This window comes from Lycorma delicatula, chromosome 8 (assembly GCF_047948215.1).
Source record: "Lycorma delicatula isolate Av1 chromosome 8, ASM4794821v1, whole genome shotgun sequence".
NCBI classification, from domain to species: domain Eukaryota; kingdom Metazoa; phylum Arthropoda; class Insecta; order Hemiptera; family Fulgoridae; genus Lycorma; species Lycorma delicatula.
Genome location: NC_134462.1, coordinates 2,591,562 through 2,614,310, shown reverse-complemented (window position 1 = coordinate 2,614,310; position 22,749 = coordinate 2,591,562). Strand labels below are relative to the sequence as shown.

Sequence of the window (22,749 nt, the reverse complement as noted above, 5' to 3'; positions counted from 1 at the left end):
CATACATTTTCACTCATTAAAGTAAATATTTCACAGATTATAATAATTTTTGTATTCACCATGTTAGTTTTAATTATAGAAATCAGCAAAGCTAAAATTTCCAGTTTAAAAACGTACTTATTAAAAAGACTACAGTAAAACTTCATTGTTTCAGATCTCATTAAATCAGATTTCGCTTAATCCAAATGACAGGTGGTTTTTCATACAAATTTTTATAATTACATTTCATTCTTTCCATACAATTTGCTATTGCATAAGTTAATGAAACATTAACTGAAGGAATAATATCTGAAAATTATTGAAGAGTGCTACTTAGAACAGTAGGAGAAGATGGATTACTAGGTTTGAGGGCAATGAAAATGAGATCCTTGTTACTGTAATTTAATAAAAGAAGAAATTGAAGGTGATATATGTGGTGAAAGCATTTTATTTAAGAACCAAAATAGTGAAGATAAATTTCAAGCTTATGCTTGCAATTAAGTTGCTTGCTCTAAGTCTTGTTTTCAAGTTTGCAGTAAACTTACTTGTTGAATAAACAAAAACTTTCTTTGTTGAATAAAGAAAAAAATGAAGAAATGAGATTGAAATTGAGATAACTTTTAGTAAATTGAAATTTTTTGCTGATAAATTTTTTATTGTAATAACATTCTGAATTTACCTTCACCCAATCAATCCTGTATTCGAAGTTAAAAATGTGAGTGATGTAATGATTTTATTGTAGGTAGATTCCGTATTTTACAAATCTATTTTCTTCAGAACTAATCATATTGTAAAAGAAATTTCAATTTATTAATAGTTCATTAATTAAAAACAATTTAAAATAAGTTTTTGTATTTTACATGTAACACTTAATGTAACTTCAATAGGCAGTGTAACATTTCTGGAATGAAAGAGTTAATCCAGCTGGACCGCATCTGCTGCTATCTAGTTCAAGATGAGTAGAGTTACGCTGTATATAATTTACCAAACTGTAAGGAGAGCACTCCTTTTAAAGATGAAGTTTTTTATAAAAGATTTCCTAACAGATGCATAGGTCATTAGGTTATCTCACTAATATTTTTAAAATTTCAATTAAATAAGGAACAGATTTTCTCAACAAATATCTTTCTCTTCTTGTTGTTTGTTTTGGAATTGCTTATTCATTAAGTTATGTCAGTGTTCTGTCTTGGTATTACTGTGAAAATAATAAGAATTTATTAATGTTTTGAAGGTTTCAAAACTACCAAGTGTTTTCTCATGAAATGAAATTAAAAATTCACACATGTTTTTTTTTTTCAAGTAACTTCAGATATTCCTAATTAGGCATAAATGCTGTATTTTCATGTTTTTTTTCTTCAGTTTGTGCGTAGAATATTTTTATGTTTTGGCAAAGATCATGACTTATGTTGGCAGAAATAATTTATGTATTATATAATGGATGATTTTCTCTCTATTCATAGAAATTAAGTAAGAGCACTGGTTGTGATTAAACCTAATTTTATATTTTACAATGGAACTATATGGTGGCAAGTGAAAGGTAAACACAATATTTTAATGCCAAAGTATTCATTCTAGTGTGCGTAGTATATTTATTTACTTGTAACTTTGTCTTTGTTGTAGCTGATGATTATTCTGGTTCTATTTTATTGAACACAAAACATTATTTAAAAACATTTAGAATATTCTGTTTTAATGGATAATAGTAAAATAACTATACTCTAATCATTGTTCAACATTTCAATTGACGCTCGGAGTAGTAAATTGTAAAGGATTGATAATGAATTACTTTCACTCAGTTATGCTTCAATGAATATGCAGGCTTTTCTTTTCTTTCTTTCCTATTCTTTCTTGTGTATCTGTTTATTTGCTCTTTTTTCCATACTATTAAATTTCTGCATGATTATTTTTAATTCCTTACAGAAATTTTTAATAGTTGGCCTTCCATAACAGAAATGTGTAGAGTTATTTCTATATCAAAAAGATTAATGCTACAATTAACTAATAAACAATCACATTTTAGTCATGTTTTTTTTTTTAATCAAATTAATACATTTAATAGAAGAATAAATGAGATATTTGACTATTCCACACGCATACTGTTGTTCTAAAAATAAATATTTTTGTTTTAAATGTTAATTATTTAATACTCTGCCTAATGAATATAAAGTATTTTGTTTAAGAAGGAATGACATATATCATCTGTACATCTTTTTCTTTTTAAATTGCATAATAAATTTGTATTACAGAAAATTATATTGCAAGTACAGTTTTGTACATTAAGTGGTGTATTAATTTGTTGCTGTGCACTATCTGTTCCAGTCTTTCTATGGGTGTGATGGATGAAAAAGCAATTGAGGTACAAGATGCACTAGTAAGAAATGCTTTGTCTACATGTAATGATTATTATTAGCTAGGTCCCTGTGATGAACTAGAGTAAGGAATTACTTGTAGGTCTGAATATTGTCTTCATTGGCTTGGCATACTGATATGCAGCAGTATGTTTGGCTCAATGAAGAATGCAATAGGAAACTGTTTCAGTCCTCATTTTTCTTAATATTCTTGGCCTGGGAGTTTGTTATTTCTAATTAATGGCTCTACAGTTTTTAACTCATGTTAAAAACGTGAGTTAATCATGTTTTTTGGTCTAAAAACATTATGGCTATAGCGTTTTAACATACACATTTCAAACTAAGTGAAAAGTGTATCTGAGAAAACACTTAATTTCTTAGATCCCAAAATCATGTTTTAGACTTTTTTTGGCTTTTTATCTTTCCAATAAAGGGTAACCAGACTATCGCTGAAAGTATCTCTTCCCTTTGTTATTCTCTTTAAAGAAGTCATCAAAGAAGAAATTCTTCAGACCTTTTTGTGTCAGACATGCTTGCATTGTCTCTGAAACATTTCTATAAATGCTAGATGGATTGCAATTTGAGATTTCATACTGTTGAGTGCTTTTAAAGCATAATTAAAGCATTTTAAACAGCAGGGAGTTACACTTTTACTTATTCTTACAAAAGTATTATTTTGCAACACTTGACAACTCGAAATGAACAGAAGAATGGTAATAATAAATACTTTCTACTTATCCTAATAACACAGATTGCTTTGGTACTTCTAGAATGTCCTTTGAACATAAAATAAAACTAAATTAAATTAAAATTAAAGATAATTTAAAGAGTGGAAATGTACAAAATCCTTGATCTGTACTCCAGAATTATTTTTTTATGATGCTAAAAATTTAATTAAATTTGTATTTTTTTTATAAAAAATATTTTTAATTAATATTCTTATTTGTATCTTTACATGAAATATATAAATAATCTAAATTATGCCAGTTATAATAATGACAGTTTTTATTTATTAGTTTTTTTTATGATTAATTAACCACCTAAGCTCATAGCTTGTGTGCAGGAATGTTGGATGCAATTTTTATTGCATATAAAAGATTCCAAGCCTGTCCAGGGTTCAAACTCAGAACCTTGTGGTTGAAAGGCCAAGATGCTACCACTCGCCATGGAAGTTGGATAATATTTTTAAAAAATCATTTGGACTAATATCTTTAAAAAACATTTTTTTATGTTTTAAATTTTATTTCTGTTAATAATGTCAGTTATATATTGAGATAATTGTAAGCTACATATATATTGATTTAAAGAAAAACTATTCATAATGTACCTAATATGTACAACGGTTATTGTAATTTTGCTTAATTGTAAATAAATATCTTTTTGTAATAATAATAAATATAAACAAGAATTTCAGATATTGTACACGCTGTTTATTGTGGAATACTTGTAATCTTAATTTTATTTACCCCCTGTTATTTAAGAAATTTTAATAAATTATTTTTTTACTTAGTTTAAAAATGGTAATTACTTTTATTTTTAATGTTCAATTTTCATATATAGTATATGTAAATGAAAAAAATGTTTTATATATAAAAATCTACAAGTAAATCTTTATAGATTTTTTTTTTAATAGTATAAATTTATAACATAACTCATGAAATAATTATAACATATTTTTTTGATAACAAACGGTTTATGCCCATTTTATGGTAGTTGAGGAGAATATTTATAGGATGCAAAAATGACAAACATGACTGAATTCCAACTCAAAACCTAACAGAAGTGTTACCATTCTACAATAAGAGTGAAAAATGTTATTATTTAAAAAAATAATGTTAACTAGAAAAAAGGCAGGCCTAAGGCCTGCCTTTGTTACAAGTGCTTAATGTTACAAATGCCAAATGTTACATGGTTTATGTTTCATTACACATGATTTTGTTAAATGTTTTTAAACTAAATAACATTCATGAATTTAGCGTAATGACAATAAAAACTTTTCCAATGAAAGTTTCAAAATCCTAAACATTTTTAGCTGTTTCTTGAGTTGTTTTTTAATACAGCTCTAATCCAATGTTTTCCTTTTTATCCCCAAAACACAAATATAATTTTGGTTAAATCGTTTGTATCAAAAAGTATATATCATTTGAACGAATGAATTGTTGATATGCTGTATGCAGCTGCCTGATGCACCATCATTGGTCCGCTCTGTGCCAATAGCAACTAAAATAAAAATGTGAGCACATATAACAAACATACCCATGCACAATCCTTTTTTATGGAGAGTGATAAGCAAATTTTAATTCACAGTGGAAAACTAATGATTTATAAATTGGCCAGTCTTATGTAAATAAAGGGAGGTTTTGGAATTTGCTTCGATTTGCTTACAATGCGAAGAGAAGAATCTAAAATCACCATAAACCTTATGTAAAACTTGAATAGCTGCTAATAGGAAAATATTTGCTCATACATATTAATCATTTCATACAATATCCTTAAAATGATAGTTAAGTGAAATAATTATCTTAAACATAAATAACAGGAGTTTTATTTTGAAAGGTCGTCATGTTGTTTGTGTATAACAAAAATTACTTATTTTGTATGTTTACCATATTTAACTTATTTTGGTATTCATATGAAATTTTACCCATATCACTCTATGCAAAAATACATACAGCCTATTTAAAACTAAACCTCTTCATAGGAGACTATAAAAAATAAAACTAGTAAGATAGTATATTTACATTTTTTAATAACTCATTAGAAAATTTCTATGAATAGGTATTAACATTTACAAAAATTGCTAATGATAATTAAATTTTTCAAATTATTAATTAATTATTTCTGTTATTATTATTGTCAGACCAATGTAGGTAGTAAGAATAATACATTTAAATAAAATTAGAGAATTAAAATAAATGAGTGAATCAAAACAAATCAACAATGTAGGCTAATTGTAATTCTTCTGGTCTGTTTACATTTAAATTTTGTCATCTCTCTCTTAATTCAACAGATTAGATTATAAGATAGAAATGTACTAAAGTTACTATTGTGAATAATGACGATGAAAAATTAAGACTACATAAAAGAAGAAAGTGAAGTGAGATAAATAACTGGTAGCTATTTAAATATGAGTGCAGTCTTGTTTTGTGTTAAACTGAGTGTGATGAATCATAAGTCACAGCCTGTTTATTTTATTTCCAATGTTATATATATATATATATATATCTTCTCTCATGTCAGTTTTGTTTGTATATTTATTAGAAATGCTTAATTTAACTACAAAATATTTTCTTAAAAATATTTCTAACATTATTGGTTCACTGCTTTAGTGCTATTCTCTCTTCTTTAATATTTTTAATTTTGTTACTGCAACTTACATTTTATTTTTTCCTTTATCAGATTAACATAACATACTTTGCACTTGTAACATAAAATCCTATCTAATTTTTTAGTCATTATTGATTTTATATTATACTAAAAATGATTTTTTTTTTACATACTTCAGTACCATTTAAAATGTTACCAATAACATTACTTTGTGGTAGGAACAAACCTATTAAAATACAAGAACACATAATTATTTTTATAAATTATGTTTTAATTACACTTTCATTCGTAAAAAATTTGTTATTAGAGATCTTTTAAAATAACTTAAAAAATTATCTTGTTTCATATGAATGTTACACTTGTGTGTAACGTTCATATCAATTTCATTTATCAATTTTTTCATTCATATAATTTTTTCACATATATATATATATATATGAATTAGGAGAAATAGCAGGTCTTATCTGATTTTACTTGATGAACAGCCCAGTTCAATTTTGAACTTTCTGCCCAGTTAGATCGAGTGTCTATAGACCTATTCAAGACAAATCCTTGAACATAGCCACTCTTCACCAAATAAATATATAAATATTAATTTACTGCAATAACTGCATAAAAAGGCATCATCAGAATTAAAGGGAAAATGATGGGCAGTAAAAAATAAGAATATATTCAAAGGTTTATTGTGAAACAAGACGTTCTAAAAATTCCACCTGAAGGAGTGCTTCTAAATTGCCTCCAGGTATTCATCCTACAAACAGATATTTGGGAGATTGAGAGTAATTAAACTGGATGGGAGTACTGTATGTTAGTCAATGATTTTGAAATAAATTTTTATACTGTGTAAAAATGTATGGTGTAAAAAATGTATGGTGCTTGCTTTTTCCTCCAGACACTATAGCTTCCTGAGAACCTTGAACCCCATTTATTTACAAAGCAATTGAAGGCTGATAGATTTTGAAGAAATTTAGTTAATACTTTAATTCTCAATTTTGTGGAAATTTGTAGAATTACTTCATTTTAATGTAAGCAGTCTTTATATCCATATTTTATCTCTTATTATGAAGAGAATTTTTTCTCTTTGGAGAAAACTTATGATAGTAATGCATGTGATAATACAAATAATTTTTATAAAGGTTAAATCTGTTTTTAATTGAAAAATATATACATTCTTTTGAGGAAAGTTTTTCCCTACCAAACAATAAATACATGGTTGTAAGTTAAGAATTAGAATTAAATTTCTGATATACTCTATATTCAGTGCTGAGTCAACAATGGATGCCATTGAAAACAAGCTTCCTTAAGGAAAACTCTTATCCAATCCCAATTTTTGTGGTCATGAAAGAACCTGTGATCGTGCATTCAGTATAAGCATTAAGTTCTCTGCTGAAGACTGAATGTTGTCTTAGTGATATATAACTAATATACATAGTATTTTTGGAAGTTACTGCCATATGTTATAGGTGTACTCCCTTTATCAAAATAATTTAAAAGTTCACATTAATATTGTTTTGTAAGATTTTTAGAATTTTTTATTGTATTTAATTTTCAATAAAAATAAATATTTAACAGCTTTATATGATCTTTATTGACTTTAATTACATCATTTTTTGTCAGAATTAAATTCTTTACAAATTTTATTTTTTGAAGTTTTATGTAGTTTTTGATAATTTAACAACCAAACTTGAAAATATTAGATCCAATTTTTGGTTTTACAATAGACTTATCAGAAACTACTGGAAATACAGTTCTGTTACTTATACTTTATACTTTTTTACAATTTTTCTTATAAGATTGCTCATAAAACCATTAATTTTGCTCAAAATTTTGTGTCCATAAAGTTTTAATACAGCATTATTTGACCTTTAAACGCAGAAATCTTTAACTAGCCTCAACTTGAAAAGAAAATGGACCTACATTTATATAAATGTTTTTCCTTTGTTAGATGGTTCCTATAAAGTATGGTTTTTAGAAGGAAAAAATTGTGTAGGCAGGCCACGTTAGGAATATGTAAAACAAATTGTTAGGGATGTAGGATGTAGAGGGTATACTGAAATGAAACGACTAGCACTATATAGGGAATCTTGGAGAGCTGCATCAAACCAGTCAAATGACTGAAGACAAAAAAAATAATAATAAATTAAGTATGGGAGAAACATTTTTGGAAAATTCTGTATAAACAGATTGAATTGTTAAACCACTTAGATGTAAAAATTCACCCATAAGACTATTTGTTTTATATTTAGAAAAATTGATAAAATTAAAAATTTTAAAAACCCACGAAGCCATTTTTAAGAAACATATCTACTGCAATATCCCCTGGTGGCTTATAACTGTAAAACTGATCCAAGAACCTGCTCTGTGGTGATATCTATGTAATGCAATGAGGTGATACTTATGTAATGAAAAAATCGCATCAAAATCGGCCATAAATGCCGTTTTAGAGAAACATATTTCTACTGCAGCGACCCCTGCTGGCCTATAACTGTAAAACATGTATAAGAACCTGTTATGAGGTGATACCTATTTTATAAAAAAAATGCATCAAAATTGGTCCAGTAGTTTTTGAGGAAAATGGTAACAGACACACATACAATCTCTTACCCCAGATGCATATACTGTTTCCATTTCGTCGTGGGTAATAAATCATATATGAGATTTTTGATTAACATCCCTTTTAATTTAATTAAACAGATTATATGACATTTAATAAAATGATTAAATCAGGTGATAATTAGATTGTGATAAACTGCTGAAGTAATCTATATTATAAAAAAATCATTATTCCTAATAATTATTTCATGTATGTTTTGAATATATATTGTTGTATCTCAGAGCTTAATTATTATTAATCTTTTCATGCAAAAGGTAATAGATTGATTTGTAGCTGTGAAAATTAAATTTTATTATTTATTATTAGTTTTCACTTCTCTCTTGTAATTCCCATCCATTGCTGAAAAATATATCCTGGCTAGCCAAATCTAAAATTCTAAAATTTATCAAAGTTAAATTCTATTAATATTCTTATGTGAATTTCATGTCACTTCACAGAAAGGAGAAGTAGTTATCTGACTAAATGCAACTGCCAGATATCCTAAAAATGTGCATATTATCCTATGAATAACTTATGTTTTGAATATAGTGTTACCTAAATGAATATAGTGTTATAGAATTTATAACAATGTAAAATATTTAACAATTAATGAATACCTAATATTGTCAATGTAATTTTGATCTATAGAATTATAATTAAGTTTTTGGGTTGTTGTTAAGCTGTATAATATCAGATAAATAAATAGCACATCAATAAATAACCCAGAATTTTTATTTTTTTATGTGTTCTATGATACTCTATTATAAAATGATCAAATGGCAAACTGCTATTTACAAAGTATTTTGCTCATAAACACAATTAAACAAAATGTAATGGCATATTATAAAATTAGTAATTATAATTATTTTAATTATCAAGGAGAACCTTTTTTTTATGTACTTTGAGAAAGAAACAATAATAAGTAAATTTTAAAATATTTTCATATTCTTGAATAAATTGACAGTTACATACTTATCAGTTAACTAATAATATAGGCCGGCCTCTGTGGCACGAGTGGTAGTATCTTGGCCTTTCATCTGGAGGTCCCGGCTTTAAATGCTGGTCAGGCATGGTATTTTCACATGCTACATGTCATTCATCTCATCCTCTGAAGCAATGCCAAACAGTGGTCCTGGATGTTAAAAAAAAGAAAGAAAAAACTAATAATGTAGAAAAATTCACACTTTATTGATACGATAGAATTAAATTTCTAAAAATATATGAATATTTGATTGTAATAATATTAAACGTACTAATGGAAAAATGAGGTTGTGGGAAGTAGTAAAGTGAAATTTTTTAAGTGGTATATATATAAAAGTAAAGTATGCATATAGTGTTAACTTAATAAAAGTAATTTAACATCTACATGTCAATTAATTTTTCAAGAAATAGGTTTGCTCATCTTAAATAAATTATGGTAGTGTTTGGAAAAATACATTTACTTTATGTACTGTACAACATTGTAATTTTTTGCCATTAACAAATAATTTCTAAATTTAAATTTAGGAAAGTGAAATGTTAATTTACTTTCATGTAGGAATAAAATGTAGATGGTAATTCATTATATATATAAATACTTTTTTTAAGCTGAAAAAAGACTTAATATTTTCATTTACTCTATTTTATTAAAGTTTAATGATGTTCAAATGTGATTGAAAATAATGGGTGATTTATTTGTTAATAATATTTTTTGTTATGAATTGCAACTGAAGCTCAAAACTACATTTATTGAAGTGTCACTTTTAATGCTACTACTGCTGCTAGATTTTTGGCACTCATCTTGCACAAAACTTATGATAACCAAGCTTTCCCGATACAATTTCATGCAGTAAATTACATGAAATTTAGGGGAAATGAAGTTAGAGTTCTGTAATCATAATGCGATGATTTTCATGAATTTTATCATTGATTTTCATCATCAGTTCATCAGTCACAAGGCTAAGACCGACCACTGCGGTCCTCATCTTGAACATTGGTGAGGCCATTTTTAAACTGAATGCACCACTGCCTCACTCCACCTTCACTCATTGTTCCATCTCCGTACATCTCACAAATTTGCCGATAAATTTCAATTGGTTTGAGATTTTTTGCCAGTAAAAACCTAATCACTGAATGCACCTCACAATTCACAGGGTTTTCTATTGAATTGCACATTTCAATAATTCACAACGACCAAAATAGAAAGATCACAGTCTACATGCTACGACAGCTTGATGCGTACTGAGTGTAGAAATATTTCGATGACGGCTCTATCCCCACCCATCTCCATACTAGGCACAAATGTAACTTACTTTCTGGACCACCCTCGTATTTTTTGACAGATTATCAATACAGAAGTGTACTGTACAGTTTTTTACATTCAATCAAAAAATCATGAAAAAGAGTACAGGTTTTTCTTAAAAGATGGAGCAACTTTTCTCACATCAAATGATTCATTTCCACGTGTTCATGTGGCTTTTACAGAACACGCTGTCAGCAGAGGGGGTGTTCTCCACCTACCCAAGATTTTTGTAGTTGCAATTTTTTCCTTTGGGGCTATTTGAAGGATAGAATTTATGAACCAAATCTCCTCATTATTGATGAACTGAAAGTTAACTTTCAACAAGAAATCGACAGCATTAACAATGTTTTGTGAGGTAAATTTCAATTTAACTTATGTTTTCATTTTTTTCATTAAGTGTTACTTGTAATTGCATTTATAGCAGTTTGCAAGTTGCTCACCTGATATTTAATCATATAATGTGGTTATTGTTACATTAATATTACAAACAGTTTATGATTTAAAATTTCTTAGGAATTCCATCATACATGAAAGAAGTAAAAAATATAGATGAACTTATTATATTTTTGTTACATTGTTGTGGTGTTATTTAAGATCTGAAACATGAGCATTAAGAAAATGAGAAAGAAAGTTGGGAGGCATTTAAAATATAGGTATGGAGAAGTTTGAAAAAGATTAAATGGATAGAAGAAGTGAAAAATGAAATAATGTGAAGAGTTAACCAAAACAAAACTGTAATCAGAACAACTCAGAATAGTAAAGTAACTGACTGGGATGTATCATGAGGAAGAAGGCTTGATTAAAGTAATAGAAGGATAAGTAGAAAATGCAAAAAAGAGGAAAGAAATTTTAGAGATTAATATGTTGCAAGTAAAATATGGTTCAGAGAAGGTAACACATGATAATGACATATATATATATATATATATATATCAGCTCCTTGTCACAGCTTCACCCGTGCTATATGGTTACTTAAGTTTCCTGTAGCGATCAGTTTTTTATTTTATGTTTTTTGGTCAGCTAACTCCAGTTGGTTGCCACCATGTTGAGAGGCCCCAAGAGCTTTGACATCATCTCAGGATTCGTGGTGAGGATTCTTCAGGAGAAGGCTCGGGGATGAGGGACAACGCTCTGTGGACTTGCTGTTTCCCCGTGCTTGCACGAGTGGGCACTAGCGATGAGGCACAGGAATTCTTGCACCCCCAAGCAAAAAAGACAGAGTCCTGGCGGGGATACCCCACTCAGGGTGTCCCTGTTAGAGGCATTGGCATAAAGACCGAGTCCTGGCTCCTGGAGTGGGGACCCAGGGACGGCAAAGCCGAGCCTGGTGGATCCTACTCTGGGGGTTTGAGGCAGACGCAAAGTGAGATCCGACCGGAGGGCCGAGACGTGGAGGCCTGTTACAGTAAAGGACACTCCCTCTGGGCTATTTAATACTTAACTGCAGGATCCGGCCTGGGGAGGAGGAAAAAGATAAAAAAATAAAAATTGGAGGCCGGTGCTGCCAGTTACACATACAGTAATGTTGGCAGTGGCTATGTTGGTTGAGCCACAGTATCACATATCTTCGCATCCCTTAAAAAAAATCAGAATTATAAAAAACCCTAAAATTGTTTTTAAATATTTAACTGAAGAGTATTTTGCAAGCCCAAATCTACTAAATATCTTGTTTACTATAGTCAGGATTGGAAAAATTTACAATCACTGTTCAAATTTTTTTTTATCTTTCTTCAACTCCTTTCACGGTAAAATTTCAAAACCTAAAAATTGGTTTGCCATGAAAAATACTCACAAAACAAAAAAAAACAAAATCTACAAAACAAAAACAAAAATTAGGTTGATTTCTTCATTTGTTACCAAGAAATTAAAAAAATAACAGGGTTTCAAAAAAAATTTCAAAAATCCATTATAACCCTTGAAACTCGGAATTTGAAAAAAAAGTAGAAATTGTTTTTTAGATATGTATAATCATTCAGTTCAAACCCAGCTACATAGTTGTAGGACACTCATAGTTCACAATTCATTAAATCAATTCACTAAAGTTTGTGCTTCAACCAGAAAATCTCCACCACTACACATATATATATTTTTTAGAGAGTTTTTGAGATGAAATATATCCAAAAATCTATGTGCCAAGAAACATGGGTAAAAATTTAGTTGCGATTGATAAGGTAGTTTTTTGTTTATCCCAAACAAACAAAAACCCTCTTTCTCTTTATGTAATAGTATATATATTATTATTATTATTTTGATTATTATACATAAATATGTCAGTGGTGTATTAAGGTCATTTAGGCTGTTCTGACACTTAAGCCTCTAAGACCTGTCTCTTTCCATCCCCCCTGTAGGTCCCTACGGAGGCTGGAGTGGTTGTCAGGGGTGATAATTATTATGTCAATAAATTTTTAAATAATGCTAAAAAATAATTTTAAAAATGTTTTCTGCATTTAACATGTACAAATAATGTGTTCAAGTATTTTCAGTAATATTTTTGAATCTTTATTTATGTTGTTCTTATTTTATTTTCATCTTCACACATTTAGTTTACTATTGTTATAATTATTTATTTATTTTATTATTAATATGGAGTTTAACGATTTGTATTTTTTAATTTTATAATTAATTGTTAGTGATGGTGTTCTCTAACATAAATAAATGCTTAGGCAATTAACCATTTTGCAGCACACCTACCCATATCTGATGTGATTCATACGATGTTTTATTGTGCAATGATCAGAATAAAATATTAATTTATTTATAAAAGTAATTAAAGTAAAAATTTTAGACTCAAAATTATATATATATATATATTTGACGGTAAGATCAATCTTGCTTTGTATGTGTGTATCTGGTGGTTTATAAATACTAATATTAAGATTATATATATATATATATATATATATATATATATTAAAATATATTATTATTAAATTAATATACACAGGAAAACCTACCAGTCATAAAATATCAACTAGAGTCATTAAGATTAGTACAAAAAGTTAAAAAAAAAAAATTGCTCTGCTGTCTGACTGCTTTGGTGAAAAAAAACTGAACAACTTGTAAATAATGTTGTGTACTAATTAATGATTGCTTAGTATTATAAAAAAGAGATAATTGTTTATTTTATTAAAATTTATATTATCCATTAATTAATTAATTTTCTGTTGTGTTTTTGTGTTTGCATTGAAGCTTCACTGTAAAATAAATTTTTCATGATTTGTTTTGTTTTTTATCCTACCCTACCAAAGGGCATTTGTATGTGGGTCTGTGTGTGTCCGCCCCCATTAGCTCTTAGCACCGTAATGTACCGATCACTAGCAGAAAATCCTGATTCGTTAGTACATATCTTGTGGTGGTCAGGTGTATACTTGTTATATTATTATATATAGATATATATGCGAAATATATATTAATATATTTTTTTATTTATGTTATTGTTTTTCTTCATAAAATAATGAACTATAACCAAAAAGTAGGCACTGGAATGTACCGATCACTAGCGGAAAATCCCGATTTGTTAGTATCAATTTCTAGAGTTAAATCTCTAATTTAATATTAGTTATATCAATTTTCATCATTCAAAAAATAATATTTTTACAGAAGAGGTAATCAATTTTGGACACCTAATAATCTCATTCCGAGATGCAACATGCCCAGTAGTCCTAGTTGCGGAGGGCACACCTCTGTAGCTAGTATTTTTATATTGTTCAGTTACTGATGCATAAAAGTGAATTCTATTGAATTTTTATGTCAACCTGATGATGCAGTTTTAACTTAAACTTTGATGCATAAACTTTTCTTTTTTTTTGTAATTTATGTGACAAAACTGAGCAGTATTTGAAATAATATATTTCTGGCTGGTTGAATAAATTTTAAAATTCTTAAATTAACTCTTGTAGATGTAGCCCTTATTTAAGTTAAATTAAATATGAAGCTAAACAATTTACTGTAACTTAAATATTTGTTCTGTTAACTTGATATCATTTTAATCAGACCAAGATAATAAATAGTATTATGCGTTCATTAAAATGTAATGTATGTGTAAGAAATAGCCAATTTTTATTAATTTTTATTTTTTCTCTGTATGTAAATGAACTATGATTTATTTTGTCACTGCAACTTTACTTTTTAGACTACTTGGAAATCCAGTTCAATTTATGAATTTTAATAGTGCTCCAACGAATTTGATATATGTGTTTCTACTGAATTTTTTTAAAGCATAATTATGCGCACAAAATGTTAAGTTTAGTCAGGCCATTCTTGTTATGGGCACCATAATTGGACAACAGAAATGATAAGTGATATCCTAAGCTAAAAATATTTGTAACATTAATAAATTCAACTTTTTAAAAAAGATAAAATAGTGCTTATGGTTTTGATTTGAAGGAGATGAGCATAGGCTGTGATTGATTACAATTCCAAGGGATTTTTCATCCTCTTCAAGAACTGTACTTCTCCTCTTGGAAATTTGCTTTGCCAAAAATTCATGGTTATGTAAAGTTGACATATTGAATCATTCTATTTTCCTCTTTCTACATAATGAATTAGGCCATGTTGCCTGTTCCAGTTTTTCTACCTCTTTCTTTGTCAACTCGATTTTTCTTTTTAACCAGTAAAAGTGGTTTTGACCATGAATAATGAATGATATTCCACGTAACTCACCATTTTTTATTTAATTCTGAGTTCCCATTTAGTTTGTAACTGTAATTCATGAAGATTTGATAATTTTATTGTTATTTTTTTTTTATTATTATTTGCTGTATTGTTATGAATTAAATAAATATGCAATTAAATTAAATATACAGTGAAAGAGGTAACATTTTAATGTGCTCCTCTCCTTTTCATAATTGTTCTTTTATATAATTTAATAATATTCTTCTATTTTTTTTTTTTGCAGAGAAGATCATGCAACTTACCAACCAACAGTACTTTACAAAAGAACAAGACACCATAAGGGTTCAATATATTGCATGGCATGGACTCCTATTGGCGATTTAATGGCAACTGGCAGCAATGATAAAACAGTTAAATTGATGAAATTTAATGCAGAAACATCAAACTTAGAAGGTCAAGAAATAGAATTAACTATGCATGATGGTACCGTACGGGATGTATGCTTCTTAGAAGATACAAGTAATAAATCGAGTTTACTTATTAGTGGTGGTGCTGGTGATTGTAAAATATATGTTACCGATTGTGCCACTGGACAAGCTTACCAAGCTCTCTCTGGACATTCTGGTAAGTAATTATCATCATTATTTTATTTTATTTTTATAATAGCTACAATAGGAATATGAATTAGCTAACTATTTCCAATAAGAATTATTTTTTGCCTATTGTTTAATTGCTAGAAATGATAACAAATTGTCAATTGGTTTTTGTATTTTTATTTCATTTGATTTTCATTAAAATTACACTTTACTACTGCAAAATATGTATGATGTACAATATGTTAAAGCATGACCAAATCAGTTTACAGCAAGAACTTGTTTTTCAGAATTTGGTTGGACCAGAACTTATACAGGTAAAAAAACATTTAGATAATTCAGAAAATTACAGTACAAATGACAAAACCATTGTTCCTATTTTCATGGTTTTGGAACAGGCTTTTGAAGCCTAATCGGTATTTTAATGATTGGAATGATTATCATCATCATATCATTGGTAATTAGTTGGGATTTCGTCTGTATTTACTTGAGTAAATAAATAAATAATTAAAATTTGTTAAAAGATTTAATGCCCACTAAGTTTTATAAATCATTTATTTTGACTTGAGATGGTAAACTGATAATGCAGTTGTTCTATCATTTCCCTGTTTTTTTTTTTTTTTTTGTGAGTGCTTCTCAATCTAAATTCTATCTGTTTAGCCTATTTAATTTTGTGCCTTCTAAACAGGTCTACAATTCTGGTGTATGTTATCTTCTTTTACATTATATGCCTTACTTTTATTTAATATTTTTTTATAGTCCATCAAATTTTGATCTCAAAATATGGTCTCCTATTTTATTTAATCCCAAAATACAATTTCCTTTAAGGTTAGCGATCTCTTTATTCTTTTTTAAACCACATTTGGTAGTTTTTCATTTCCATTCAGACCTTTTATAGGATTATACAGACATTTCTATGTGGGAATATATTGATCTGACACTAGTTTCCAGTTTTTCTTCTCTCCCTTAATACTGGTTTTCTGTACGTACCTGAAACTGTTACAGCTCTATTTAATTTCTCCAAAATTCTCTCCTACTATTTTTTTTAAAGTAAATTTATAATTGGAGTAATTATACTTTTCTTTATTTTATACATCTCTTATTTTCAAATTTTTCTGTGCTACTTTTCGTTTTTTATTTTTATTTTCCCATTTATATAGCAGCTGTAGCTATATAGAAGGGAAAGTATGGTGATTGGTCAAAATTAGGCATATTCAGTTTTCACCGAATCTTGACCTCTAGGACCCCAGAAAACTTAAAAATTGCATCGAAATTTCCATGAAAAAATGCATACATATGTATGTGTGTATGTTGGCATGTAGATTGCCTTATATCTCCAGAACTACTTGACCAATTTTCACCAAACTTGGCTGTAATATTTCTATAGTAGGGGCTATGTGCTATTACATTTTCAATTCAAAAGGTTAGGGGTGGGTGATACAGGGGAAAAATGAAATCGTCTCCAGATTTTCCATAATTAAGGTTATTGTTATTTTTTTAATAATTCTATGAATATTAATAAAATAAACAACTTTTGTAAAAAAAAGAAAAGGTTTGGTAAATTTTACCTCTACCCCTAAAAATGTTTTTTGGTGTTTGCCTATAAATCACCTTATATCTTCAGAACCACTTGACCGATTTTGACCAAACTTGGTCAGATTACTTCGATATATGGGACATTGATTCTACTAAATTTTCAATTCAGAAGGTCAGGGTGTGGAGGATACAGGTGGGAAAAACAAATTTTTCTCAGGTTTTTGCATGATTAGATTATAATTTTTTTGATAATTTTATGAATGTTAATAAACAACTTTTGTAAAAAAAATTTTTGCTTAATTTCACGCCCATACAAAAAAATGGTTTTAATTTTGAAGAGTTATAGTAGGCAGTACATGGGTGATTTTTTATATATATATATTTTGTGAACAATTATTAAAAAAACATCTTTAGTGTAATAATCTTTTTGCTAAATTGTACCCCCACTCTAAAATATAGTAATAATTTTGAAACATTGTAAACATTGTTGAAGGTAGGTCTTTTTGTTGCAGTTTTTCTATTAGCATCTCATTAAATCCACAAATTTGTTTCCTATCAAAGTGGGGTGGGGTCTTAATCCACCCCCACCCACCCTCTGACACATCTCACATTCCACTTAGCAGCCCGACTACTGCTGTAGTCCTCTGCTATGTTATGACATCAAAGGTGAGCGGTAGAATTGAATAAATTAATAGTATTTGAAGTGTAAAAATTTATTTAAAGTGGCCGCTTGTACCACTACACCCGCATGAGTGAAATGTGCTTTAGTTAGAATCATTGAATTTAATAAACAAAAAATGTATTTAAATAAAATTATAAATATTTTTAATTAAGTTGTGTGTGTAAGTCATGCATCAGAAAAAAGCCGCATGACAGGAAAGTCCTACAACTATGTTGTTAGCTTTTTTGTATTTATAAAGAAACATGAAACTCTATCCAAACTAAAATAATTCTTTCATAACATATTCTTTATATGTTATGAACTGTACTGTAAGTTGTTAATCATATTTTTTTTATAACTAACATAATACTGATTTTATTTGAAGGTGAATAAAAATATTTTTAGCAAATTAACTGTTAATGTAATTCTTTGTTTTATGTAGTATTATGTGTTTAGAATTCGGAAAATATGCATTCATTTGAATCCACCTATGTACCTTTATCTTCCTGTCTGTAGATAAGAAAAATTTTTGCTAAATCTGTCTTTAAATTTCATTCAGGTTGTACACAAAAGCAGAATTGAATTTATGATTGGTTATTTGATGAGTTGGTAAGCATGGCTTCTCATCTATTCATCTATTGGTCCTAAGTTAAATTTACAGTGAGAGTTGAGAATTTTTCATTATTTCAGCTCATAAAATAAAATAATTTATTTTGTCACCTACCTGTTGCAGTAAATAATGTTGTTATTTTATTAGGATTTTCTTAACGGCTAATTACTTAGATGTCAGTGCTGCAGTTAATAATAAAGTAATTAAAACTTATAAAATGTTGGGTAAAAAAGCATACATGAATTAATTAATGACGGTAAAAACAGTTATAGTACAGTAGTTAGTCTTTTCCAGTCTCAGGCTAATTAGTTTTAAGGTGCTGCTGTTAATTGAACCCTGTCACAAAAGTACACCAGCAGTACAACCACTAAAATCCAATAAAAGTAAATTTATCATTAATTTTAGTTATGTTCTCTAACATCACTGAATGCTTAAAATATCTGATTGATGATAATGTCAATTACATTATATGAAGCGGATTATTTACTCTAAAATATATGTAAGTTTCAGGAAGTAATTAAGTATGCATGCTAAGTATATAAAGTTTTTAAGTTGCTGTGATTTCTTTTTTCAGGACATGTTTTGACACTATATAACTGGGGAGGTGCAATGTTTGTTAGTGGTGCACAAGATAGAACTGTCAGGTTTTGGGATCTAAGAACAAGAGGTTGTGTAAATGTTGTCACCCCTGCAACTTCACCAAACACAAGGGTATTCAATCATTTAATCATTACATTTTTACCTTTTATTTAGGATGTATTTTTGTCTTAAGTTATTTATTTATTTAGAGGAATATTGGCTTAATGAATATAACTTCACCTGAAAGTTATATTGTGTAATTTTGAAATGCTCATAAATTTATTTGCTGGTTCTTGGTCATAGCTTTTTGTTTCCTGTTTACATACTGAAACATATTGTTCATTTAACTTTATTGTTTAAAATTTTTTGTATCAAAAATGATTAAAAACAGATGATGCGTTGTTAAACAGCTGTCAAATTTAATAAAGCAAATTAATTTGCTTTATTAAATTAAAACCGTGACAAATTATCTGACTGTTTTTAATTATTCTAGTTCTAATTATTATCAAGCCGCCATTTTGTTCATATAAATCCTAGAAGTTTGAAACTTTCACAGAACATTTGTAGAACCTTTTTGTAGAAGTTAGAGGTCTTAAACTTTCAGTAGAATCAAAAGCATATACCTCTTCATGGAACACACGGTGTGTATATATATATATATATATTTATATAGATTTTTTATAATTTTTTAATTCAGTGTCTATAATTAATAAATTTAAACAACAAAATTCAGTCAGAAAGGATGTGGCGTGACACACATGTTATAGTAGTGATTTTACAGTCTTTAACTGCAACATCAGCTAAGTAAATACAATAAACATAAAGTCAATGTTTCTTTTATGTTATTTATGAATAATGTTTTTTGCTGTTGTAACAGATCTAGAATGAATTTGTTATAGCTATTTTATTATTATTAGATTATGTTGTTAATTTATTTTTTTGTTTATTCTGAATAGTCATTTTTTTTCTGAAAATATAAATTTAGGTGTTTTCCAGTATTTTTATTTCCTTTTTACCATTATTAATTTTTAGTATTTTAAAATTATTATTTGTATCTGTTAATCTGTATTCTTTATTAATGGCTTGTTATATGATTTGAGGATTGGCTGTTCTGTTTTTATAATGTAATATCAGACTTATTTTGATTATTTTGTTCAAACTTATGTTCATTTGTTAACAGCAAGGTTCACCAGTAGCAGCTATTTGTGTTGAACCATCTGGAAGGCTACTTGTCTCTGGTCATGAAGATGCATCTTGTGTTTTATATGACATTAGAGGTGGTCGTACGCTTCAGTCATTTAAACCTCACACAGCTGATGTACGTTCTATTCGCTTTTCACCTAGTGCCTACTATCTGCTTACTGCTGGTTATGATAACAGACTTGTTCTTACCGATCTTCAAGGTAACTCTTAGTTACTATTTATTATAAAATTTCTAATAGTTATTTACTAGCTAGTTTCTGCATACATGCATATATGCGTGATTGTGTGTCCTCACAGGTGTACATACACACACACATGTGCACACATATACAAAAGTAACAACATTATTTTTGTGGACTCCCTAAATAATGCTTACATAGAATATTTATATGGAGTTAGTTGTTGGACATAGTAATATAGTCGTATTATTGTTGTTAGATACTCCACACATTCATTTCAATTCATGAATACTAAAATAAATAAGGGCTCATTTATCACAGTTTGTATCTGCTAACTGTAAAGTTTCTGGTGTAATTATTTAAGAATAATGTTAGTGTAAAAGTTTACTGATAATACGTGAAATTCATATGCTAAATGAAATTTACTATCATATGAATGATAATAAATTTAAGCAATGGTGTCATTTATTTTTAGAAGAATTGTACATGTTCATTTTCTTTTGTCAGAATAGTAACAAATTCAAAAGGGAACTTACTTGTAAAATTTAGTGATCTTGGAGTCATCATCAATGTCAGTACCTACTGAATCTATAAAAACTTAGACAAACTGCTCAAGACAAAAGATACAGAATGATCTTCAGAAGAATTGAATTTTGATTTGCAATGTTCATTGTATGATGTTACCCAGCAAACTGAATAATTGAGTTGCATTGATGTTACAAAAAATTTTTATTATCCTTTCTAAAGTCTAACTTCACACTAAGTGATTTTTACATCTTTGTCTATCTTAACAGTGGTTTTTATTAAAGCAGTTTGAAAAAGATGAAGAATTAAATATATGCATTGATATAAACTCTTTAATGGGTTTTGCTGAAACGGATACACAAATCAGAAATACAACTCGCCATGTTCTGCGATAATTATTACCCATTTTATCATCCATTTTATACCGTCTTCTAGAGTTTAATGTTATAAATTTATATGTTTATATTTTCATTTGATAAGTATGTATATGTTTTTATAAAATCTGTTATTTGTACGTATTTCATAATAATCATTTCTATGTAAAAATATTTCATAATGAAAAAAAAAAATCTGATGTGGACAACACATGACTTCCTTGTATTATTAAATTACATTTACACTTATTTTTAAAATGAAAAATACATAAAAATTTATTTCATTAAAACTTCTGATATTTTTTTTTGTTATTGAATCGAAATTTATTTTTTTTATAATGAGAGGTTAATAATTAATTATTAATAAGTCAATATATTTAAATTAAAAAAAAGGAGATGAAGTCTGATTCGAGTCAATGTGCCTTTCCTTAAGATCCAAATATTTCATTAATTGAAATTTTACTTGGCTATATTTCTGGAATCAATGAAAATAAGTACCACTTATGATATAACATTTAAAAGCTCTCAATGAAGGCTTATAACTGCAGTTAAGAAAAAGTCCAAAATCAAATTTGTTTTTGATTTTGGGCTTTTTTGAACACTAAAAAAAATTCAGTCAATTACAATCAAAAAGGGAGGTGCACAACTTGATGTTACAACAGTTCTAAATCCAAAATTTCAACATCCTACAGCTAATAGTTTTTGAGTTATGCAAGATATATACATACCTATGTTCCACTGAAACTACTCATAATGGATTCAGGGATGGTTAAAATGGATATTTCCATTGAAATTTGAAACCAGAAATTTTTCATGATCACAATACTTCCTTTACTTCGTACAAGGAAGTAAAAAATTGGTAAAAAGCATAACTTCCTTTTGCAATTTGTAATACATTGCTTGCAATACAGTAAATCAACTGTTGGCTAGGTTCTTTGTTTGCTGTTGTGGTTGTAAACATGTTTAGTTCCAATTCTTTTTTTTAGGTAGATTTTGTAAGAAGGCTACATATTGTAATATGTACCATGATTCGACTTCTGGAAAATGTTGATATATCTTCGCGTTTCACATCCCCCGGACCCCAAAACCACCATCAGCTCAAAAGTTTATATGTACATTTATATATATATATATATTTCACTTCATAATAATTGCCATAATTTTGTGCCAATCATTATCAAATTGTTCACTAAAAATAACTCATCTTAAAATCTCAGTTGAGTTTGTCAGTGGCCAAAATCAGACCACGGGGATGGAAATAGGAGGCTTATTCGAAAAAACAAAATATCACTATAACTTTCCTATTAAGTAAAATATCGAATTTGTTTGAAGTCCCTACTATTCTTT

General features: G+C 28.1%; 1 protein-coding gene across 3 annotated transcripts in view; it reads left to right on the top strand.

The window, feature by feature from the left end:
- Nucleotides 1–22,749, top strand: part of LOC142329404 (WD repeat-containing protein 47) — a 777,359-nt gene that overhangs the window by 744,151 nt on the left and 10,459 nt on the right. For all 3 annotated transcript variants that reach the window (XM_075373979.1, XM_075373980.1, XM_075373981.1), the window contains 3 exons: nucleotides 15,426–15,766; nucleotides 19,117–19,253; nucleotides 20,302–20,524. In XM_075373979.1, the coding sequence (XP_075230094.1) occupies nucleotides 15,426–15,766; nucleotides 19,117–19,253; nucleotides 20,302–20,524 (701 nt within the window). The remainder of the gene's footprint in view (nucleotides 1–15,425; nucleotides 15,767–19,116; nucleotides 19,254–20,301; nucleotides 20,525–22,749) is intronic.